The 9,747-nt window shown below is 41.2% G+C and overlaps 1 protein-coding gene across 1 annotated transcript in view; it reads left to right on the plus strand.

Moving 5' to 3' along the window:
- Window positions 1-7,707, plus strand: part of LOC143137423 (ceramide synthase-like) — a 19,486-nt gene extending 11,779 nt beyond the window's left edge. Inside the window, exon 5 of the mRNA XM_076297608.1 lies at window positions 7,409-7,707. Within this exon, the coding sequence (XP_076153723.1) occupies window positions 7,409-7,616 (208 nt within the window). The 3' untranslated portion in view covers window positions 7,617-7,707. The remainder of the gene's footprint in view (window positions 1-7,408) is intronic.
- The last annotated feature ends 2,040 nt before the right edge of the window (window positions 7,708-9,747 follow it).

The raw sequence follows: 9,747 nt of genomic DNA on the forward strand, positions 1-9,747 counted from the left end.
TAATCTGAAAACACCCCATTATTGTTTAAAAATGTTAATTTCGACATCGTTCTTACACATCAAAAAATAGTTCGTTTTTCAATAGACAGCGTCTTGGTTGCTAGGTAACCAACATTCCAGATCCCTTGTTACGGGTCTTTGTGTCTTCGTTGAAAGAAATGAACAAGTCGGCTGAAATCACATTCATATCTAGCGTTGCTGCATGCATGTTACAAGGACGCTGAGCCATGTCATTCATATCTAGCGTTGCTGCATGCATGTTACAAGGACGCTGAGCCATGTCATTCATATCTAGCGTTGCTGCATGCATGTTACAAGGACGCTGAGCCATGTCATTCATATCTAGCGTTGCTGCATGCATGTTACTAGGACGCTGGGCCATGTCTTTCATATCTAGCTTTGCTGCATGCATGTTACAAGGAGCTGAGCCATGTCATGTAAGGGACATGGTACTGCAAAAAACGGAACATTGCCTACATTGCAGAACCACTCAACTTTATTAATTTATGGTGAATAAATGTTACACTACTGTGCACAGCCCTATATGCTTTTCTGACGTGACGATGCTAGCATGTTAGCAGCGTTTAGCTAACTATGCTAATGTTCGTTATCTACAAGTTTCCTCCAAGTGACAATCATATTATACACAATGCTGGCAATGCTGAGAACAATTAGCATCCTCGTTTATCTTACTTACATTGAGTTTACTGCAGGGCTCCAGAGTACGACCAATTTGGTCGCATATGCGACCTAATTTTTCAAAAGTGCGACTAAAAAAAATCGGAGGTCGCACCGGTGCGACCAGCTATTTGAGAGAGGAAAAAGTGTCCGCATTGAAACTCTACCTTTGGTTCAATAACAGACACATATTTGGCCAATATCGTGGTTTAAACAAATCACAGATAGCAGGGTGCTTGCGCAAGTCTTGAAAGTCTTAATAAGTATGGCATTTTGAAACACTGTTTTCCAGACCTTGAAAAGTCTTGAATTTTGTGTGAAAGTCTTAATAAAGTATGGAAAAAATGTATGGTAGAATCTTACAGTATGCTCAAAGGCATTGTGAAATGAGAAATAGGAAGGTAGGCTATAATAACCTGACTCCGCCAGATGGATTTGCTCCGCATATCCATCTGGGAACTTTTCATTGAAGAACTTTTGGGAAGGGGCGGACATACTGGTTAGCTGATTGGATAAACCATCTGTCTATCACCACCTTTGTTGGTTATCGACGGGCCAAATCAACCAATTAGATGAACAAAGTATTCTTCTAATGCCGTTTAACATACAATTAAGTTAGGTAACGTGACAAACGTTAAGATGTTTTAACTTACCATTTATGAACCTAATCAACGACAATTCCCATCAAGTTTTCACGGTAGGCCCTACACTTCTGAAGACAGTATATTCCTCCATTATGAACTGGAATCAGCCGTGGAGGATGTCTGTGTCGTTCATTCCTCCCAGCTGCATGGCTGAGACTCATAGCTTCACAGTTTACCCAGGAATACTTTCTAATTTGAATAAAACTTGCGCGATAGCTATGCTCATCTCTGTGGATGCCGTCATGTTGTTCGTTGCGTCACACCTCAACCCGCCTCAAAGCCAACGCTGATTGGACGTTTGTTTGGTGAACTGCTCCAAATTTTCTTTAACGGAAAGTATCCAGACTGATCTGCGAGTGAAACCCTGAAGCTCGCGAGATCAGGAATGTCTCACGAGGCTAAGGCTATAAAACTATAATTTTACTAACTGGTCACGTAGCCTACTGTATTAGCCTAATGGAATGATATCCAATCAACGCTTGCTTAGCCTAGTCTGGCACCTTTTCGTCACTGCTGAGGTCTATAGAGCTGCACAGTCCCGCCCACAGCCAAAACGCGGTTAGGTGCCGGATGTAAGATTCCCATTCATTTGTCCCATTGACGTTTGGAAAAATCCGTATCTAAAGAGTTTTACAGCATGTCTTAGGCTAACCAGCTACGGCATAACTCATAAGCATACAACATATCATTTCGAGTGAAAAAACGAAGAGAAAATCCAAAAAAAGTCAAAGGTACAAGACTGTGTACATATTTTCATTTCCGAGCGAAGGAACTACTCATCCCATAAACCACCGCTCCTCACTGAATAATATATAAGCAATGCACGAACCGCGCGAAATCATTTCAAAACTGGCTACAGCACGCGAACCCTTTCCTCCAAACAGTGATTTTTATATAGTGATGTGCAGTTAATAGCAGTTATTTCAGGAGTAATCGTGTAAATAATAGTGTTTTGATATTGAATTTTATATTTATCATCGTGTATTTTATATCGTGTGTGTGAAAGCGGCTAACGTTAACGGCAGTGCTTCGTTACCTGACTCATCCTATGCTGTCATCACTGCTCAGTCGGGCTGATGCATGGACTGGTGCATGGTCTGCTCTTGGACCACCATTATTCAGTTTATTAATTTGCCGTGAATTATTACACAAAATGTTCATTAAATGCACAAAGTATTCCCAGGTTAATGATTGATATGAATCATACAGAATGAAGGCTACAGTAGCCTAGCTAATGTTAACTAGCACTGCTAGCAGCATTAACGTTACCAACCACCCTGCTTAACTCACCACAACTTTGTAGGTCTTGTCCCTCATGCTGCTGACCCTTACAAAACCCACAAACTGACTCTCGGACACACAACAGTCAATAATGTGACCCGATTTAAAGTGGCTTTCACCCCTTTGGACACTCACTAAAACATAAATTTCATACCTGTGTTGCAGCATGTAGGCTAATGTTAGCTGCATTATGTAATGACATACAATGTTGGAAATGCTAAAGGTTAGCCTGTCGGCTAGTGCTAGCCTACCTGAAAAGTTTTGAGTGTTTAAACTAACATTTACAGTGGTCTATTTGATAGTGTATTGGCCCTGACTAAGTTTGTGTGATGTATAAACCCCAATCCTTGTTGATACAAGTACCAATATTCGTCAAGAAAGTTTTTAATCACATTAAGATTTTCGCCATAGGCAGTAAAAAAAATCCGCCATGTTTGTCAATATTTTTCCACTGAGAAAGTTTCAAACTATGACCATAACGGCCTTTCCACCAATCAGAGGTATCACTGTGGGATTGTGGGATTGTTCAGGATTGTGGGTAATGAAGTACTTATCCAAGAGATCGCGAATAAAATGCATTTATCTCAAAACAAGGTTAGTGCCCCACGAACTCTTGGTGTCTATAGGAGCATATACAATCGATTAGTACAACCGTAGCTGGTTTTAAGTCTACCACGTGCAGTTAAGCTTTTATGGCTTACACCGCAATTGTCAATGGAGAAATTGCATTGAATTTTTACATCCGGCATCGGCTGTGGGCGGGACTGTGCAGCTCTATTGACACATAGCTAGCCTGGTCAACAGAAATGGGTCGTTGCGTGTTTTTGAATTTATGGCTGGATTTGAAGTTAAATGAAATTAAAAATTAGAGTCTTTGCCATACTGTGCAGTTTATTTTTTGTTCTAACCAAGTGCGCTAGGTCAAATGTATGCACTTTTGTGAGTGTTGTGATACAGCTTGTTCAGAAGTTAAAATGAGATAACATAAAGATAAGTCATGTCAAGGACAGAAAAAATGAGATGTGAGTGAGACTGAATTCTACATACATTCATCCATCCATTCATGTTTTTTTATAGATAGTTTGGTAACACTTTACTTGATGTGTGAGTTCTTAACACATTCATAGCAGCTGTCATAAACTTCACATAAAGCATTCATGACTGTTTCATGCATATGGTTTCATGAGACATGACTCAACATTCATACCAAACCTTTCATGAATGTGGAAGACAGAACGACGACAACTCGTCAAAATAAAAGTCCATCAATCGCAAAGCAGCATTGCCGTTTTTGTTCCAAACCTCTTACCTGACCATGTCACATCTGAGTCAATGGGCTAGTCCAGTGCCAAAAAGACAGAACATGGTCAAGCAAATAATTTTTGTTTCATAAAAATGTATTTGTTTTATGATGTAACCTTTGCAGATAATTTCTCATCTTTTGCTACTGGGAATGTCCAACCATTCCAGGTTACACAAATACAAGTCGAATGTAGGCTAGTTTGCCTCCCAGTGTTAAACTCAGTGATTACAAATACTTCACAACTTGTAAAGTGACATTCAATGTAGACTTCATAAGATATTCATGAAATATTTACAAAAATATTGCGATTGATGGACTTTTATTTTGACAAGTTTTCGTTGTTCTGTCTTCCACATTCATGAAAGGTTTGGTATGAATGTTGAGTCATGTCTCATGAAACAGTCATGAATGCTTTATGTGCAGTTTATGACAGCTGCTATGAATGTGTTATGAACTCACCCGTCAAGTAAAGTGTTATCGATAGTTTTTGTGACACTTGTTTGATGTGAAATTCATGTACTTGTGATTTTCATGTTTTGAAACATTTTCATCAGTAAAAGCATAATTTACTGTGAATAATGCATTTGTTCATTGAATTCTAGCCTATAAAAATTTTATTTCTAATAAACACAGTTGGTAGCCTACAATCTCAACCAATGAAGTAGGAAGTAGGCACACAAGTATACAAGTAGGCTACATAAAGTGACGGTCTTGAGAAAAAAAAATCCAGTTTTAAAAAAGTCTGGAAAAAGTCTGGAATTTTAATTTGGAAAAAGAGCAAGCACCCTGGATAGTGAAGGGCGGGACCTCCCCTCTGATTGGCCGTGGCCCAGTGCCTGTGTGTAAATTTGAAAATGCGTGTGCTGCAGAGAGAGAGAGAGAGAGGTCAGAGACCCGTCAGATAAACAGAGTGGATGTAGTTGCATTACAGTGTGGTCACATAGGCCGAGATAAATGTCCCCAGCAAACCGATCAGACGAGCCCGAGATGATGATCAAGTTTATCGTTGCCTACGATAGGCCTAGTGAAACTTCGCTTCACCAAGTTCAGTCCGAATAATTATTCACCAGAAAAATAGTTTGAACGTAAACCCGACGTACAGGAATGCCACTTGCGCCAAATTTATAGGAGTCATTACAGATGAAAAGACGTCTTAAAATTGCGAACAATGCATACAAGGCCTTCCCGAACGACAGAGATACAGATATCGCCGAAAAGGAGTACGTCATTGACTGCAGTTACGTGCAGGGAGTAACCCGGTTTTCAACAGCAATATTCGTTTTGCGCGCGAGTTGTGTAAACTCATTCTGATGGCATCAATCAATTTAATCCGGTATTTGGCGCAAACCGAATATCGCTGCTACATTTAAAGCCTGAATATTCCCTGCATGTATAACTGTGGTCATTGTGTAAGGTGAATTGAATGGACACATTTAGATCGAGCATGGTAAGTCATTGTAATAGCCTATAATAATAGGTCTACCATTTCGTTACTGCATTTACCATAGTGATGTTCTTATTGAAAATTTAAAAATACTAAAATTAAAAAGTAAATTGCATTGTGGGGCTGTCAAATGATTATTGCAATCATCATTGCAAAATCACATAAAAATCCCCCAGGCTACTTGGAACATCTCTTTAAATTGTGCTCAAATACATTTCTATGGAAGATGCTAGCATGGCGAGCTCGTTTAGCCAAGGCCTAAAGATCATGAAGGATAGTATGTAAGACATTGAGCCATGTGCAGTTTGAAGCCCTTAAAAGACGTGCACTGTTAATTTACTCACTGTTATTTTTATTTAATTCATCTTGAGATGTTTTAAGTTTAAATTTCAGCTCAGTGAAGCACTTAAAGCACCAACACTTCATTAAGTTAATTCTTGTAGAATTGTAAATCATAAGTCATAGGACAACCTATATAGGACAGTAATTAAGGAAGAAAAGTGAACCTGCTGCGGTGTTAAATGCGATGTGGTTGAAAATTTGGGTGCACCTAACTTTTGTGCTGGTGCACCTAAGAAAAAAAGTTAGGCGCACCAGTGCAACCAGTGCAAAAAGTTAGTCTGGAGCCCTGGACTGTGTGGCTTAATCCACAGATGTGGTGAAGCACTGTTTCGTTATGGTTTGCTAAGGAGTAACCCATTGCTTGAAATAGTGGAGAGCTGGGATGAGAACATTGTGTCAAATCTTCGCATTGTATCGCGGAGTGATTTATTATCAGCTGTGCAAAGTCTGAGTTGAAATGTCCAGGGATATTCCAACTCGTGGAATGTCTCTCGGCCAATCAGAAACAAATAACTAGTTTCATAGAACCCAATTGTTGTATAATATGTGTGAGTGTGTGTAATATATGTGTGTGTATGTGTGTGTATAATATGTGTCACAAACTCCTTGGCTCAAAGGGTAAGGACATAGAGAGACTGACATCGTCGGGTCACGTTTAAATCATAATCTTAATTTATTTACACATATTTACACGTTTAAATCTTAATCTTAATTTATTAAATCATAATCTTCATTTATTAAATCATAATCTTAATTTATTAAATCATAGTCTTAATTTATTTACACATATTTACATAAATCAGTAAGTGGGGTCACGTTTAAATCATAATCTTAATTTATTTACACATATTTACATAAATCAGTAAGTGGGAAGCAACAAAAGATGAAATAGGCCACAGGACACCGGCTTTATTCCGACGGCCATTAACACGGAGCCACGCCCCTCATTAGCCACCAGACCTCTCCAGCTCCTCCTGCAGGTCAATAGACAATATGACACACAAAGACCAACAACATGCCTAGTGCTCATCCAGGCATCCAGGAGGAAGAGGCGCAACGCTTCACGGCACAGCAAATGTGTGTGTGTGTGTGTGTGTGTGTATTATGTGTGTGTGTGTATAATATGTGTGTGTGTGTGTGTGTTGTAGGTATGTGTGTGTGTGTATAATGTGTGTGTGCGTGTATAATATGTGTGTGTTGTAGGTATGTGTGTGTGTATAATATGTGTGTGTTGTAGGTATGTGTGTGTGTGTGTGTATATTATGTGTGTGTGTGTGTATAATATGTGTGTGTGTGTGTTGTAGGTATGTGTGTGTGTGTAAAATATGTGTGTGTGTGTGTATAATATGTGTGTGTGTGTGTGTATAATATGTGTGTGTGTGTAATGTGTGTGTGTGTGTGTGTATAATGTGTGTGTGTGTGTATAATATGTGTGTGTGTGTGTTGTAGGTATGTGTGTGTGTGTATAATATGTGTGTGTGTGTGTTGTAGGTATGTGTGTGTGTGTATATAATATGTGTGTGTGTGTATAATGTGTGTGTGTGTGTATAATATGTGTGTGTGTGTGTTGTAGGTATGTGTGTGTGTGTATAATATGTGTGTGTGTGTATAATGTGTGTGTGTGTGTATAATATGTGTGTGTGTGTGTTGTAGGTATGTGTGTGTGTGTATAATGTGTGTGTGTGTGTATAATGTGTGTGTGTGTGTGTGTTGTAGGTATGCATCCATCCCGTTGTACCTGGTGCCAGTGTCGGTGCCGTGGCAGTGCAATGTGGGCGCTGGCCTGCTGATGGCGCCGCAGGTCTACTGGTTCTGCCTCATCTGCAGAGGAGCCTTCAGACTCTTCACCAGGGCCCAGAAACACACACACACACACACACTCACTCCGCCCGCCAACGGATACAAGCCGCCACACACACACTGAGTCCAACACCAGCACACACACACACCAACACTCACACCTGTCCGCCAACAGATACAAGCCTCCGCATACACACTCACACACACACACACACACACACACTGAGCCCAGCACAGGAGTGAGAAATTGAGCCTGCTGGGACGAACACGGAGAGGGAGAGAGGTCTGCATGGCATCCTCTTGGCCCTCTAGTGGCTGTGTGGGGATCTGCGCTCATGTTCTACTGGACCACACAGTTCATTGGCCAGTCTGACCCGTTGGCCGTGTGTGTGTGTTTTTTTAAATATTTATGTAGAGTTCGTCATTTGTTTATTTATGTATTTATTTATGGAGGGATTATACAAACGTGAAGCAGATAGTGACCATGTAGCTGTGATGAGCTGACCAGAACCAAACGGAGCACCGACCAGAACCAAACGGAACCCAAACGGAGCACCGACCAGAACCAAACGGAACCCAAACGGAGCACCGACCACACGGCATAAAGGGAACCCAAACGGACCACACGGCATAAAGGGAACCCAAACGGACCACACGGCATAAAGGGAACCCAAACGGACCACACGGCATAAAGGGAACCTTGATAACTGACAGCCAAACAGAACCCAAACGGACCACACGGCATAAAGGGAACCTTGATAACTGACAGCCAACGTCCGGCAAAGCAGCGGAGGCACCCTGGGGGCAGAGCCGGGACTCTTGGGGCGCCAGGGGGTGAAAGGTCACCTTGCCCCGCCCCCTGCAATCTCCGCCCCAGCGGGACTGCATCAGACAAGCCCAAAGAAAGGGGTGGAGCTAAACAGTGTTGATGTCTTCCATTTTGTTTTTAGTGTAGCTGTTTGTAGTTTGTTTATGTTTCTTATTTATTTATTGTAGGTGCTGAATGTAGACCTGTGGCCTGACCACCTGTGGAACCCTGCCCTGCCGCTAATAAACTGCTGGCTCCCGCCTTGTGTGTGTGTGTGTGTGTGGTCATTTCTCTGCCTCAACTCTTTTGTTGATGGACAGTTATAACCATGGAGGTATTATATATATATAACTACAATGACTAAGTCCATAAGTTTTGTTGATGGACAGTTATAACCATGGAGGTATTATATATATAACTAGAATGACTAAGTCCCGCCCCCATTCATTTGGCCCATGCTAGGCTAGCTACTTCAGCCAAAAAAGTTTGAAATTGGCCCCAGCCATCTTTATGAAAATGCCGTTTCATGGGTGCTCGTTTCCGGCACCAGCTAGAAATATAGCCGCAAGCGGCAATGGCGGGCCCGAGCACCTGCGGGCCGCAACCCGTGACATGTCGGAATCCAACAAAGCACCGACATGGTGCATTTGTGAAATGTACATATTTGATGCGTGTGCTACTTGTTTTTGTATTTTATTTTCTGCCACAAGTACTTGCTTGGCCAGGTGGTGGCGCTATGACAGGCAGGCCCATTGGGTGTCATCATAATCATAATATATATTAACCTGAGAAATTTCAGACCATTCATTTTAAGCAAAGAAAATTTCTGATACACTTGTTGGTTGGCCAGATGGTGGCGCTATGTTAGGCATGGAAATTACACATGTGAATATCATCACAATAATGATATCCAAAATGTTTGTAAACTTTCAGACCAATCACTTACGGCATTGTCCATTTCTGGCACATTTCCTGCTTGACCAGGTGGTGGCGCTATGCCAGGCAGGCCCGTTGGGTGTCTGGATATCATCATAATCATAATATCTATTAACCTGAGAAGTTTCAGACCATTTATTCAAAGCATAGAGCATTTCTGGCACATTTCCTGCTTGGCCAGGTGGGGGCGCTATGCCAGGCAGGCCCATTGGGTGTCTGGATGTCATCATAATCATATTATTTATTAACCTGAGAAGTTTCAAACCATTCATTCAAAGCATAGAACATTTCTGGCACATTTCATGCTTGGCCAGATGGTGGCGCTATGCTAGCCATCTGAATGACATATGTGCACATCATCACAATAATGATTTCCAATATTGTATACCTACTAGGTTTCAAATAAATCAGTTAAGGAATTGCCCATTCCAACACATTTCCTGTTTGGCCAGGTGGTGGCGCTATGCCAGGCAGGCCAATAGGGTTTCTGATTATTCTCATAATCATAATA

Source organism: Alosa pseudoharengus, unplaced genomic scaffold (assembly GCF_046254945.1).
Source record: "Alosa pseudoharengus isolate Yale_2024_CS ecotype anadromous, Long Island Sound unplaced genomic scaffold, YU_APseudo_1.1 YU_APseudo_1.1_scf_21, whole genome shotgun sequence".
In the NCBI taxonomy this organism is placed as follows: domain Eukaryota; kingdom Metazoa; phylum Chordata; class Actinopteri; order Clupeiformes; family Clupeidae; genus Alosa; species Alosa pseudoharengus.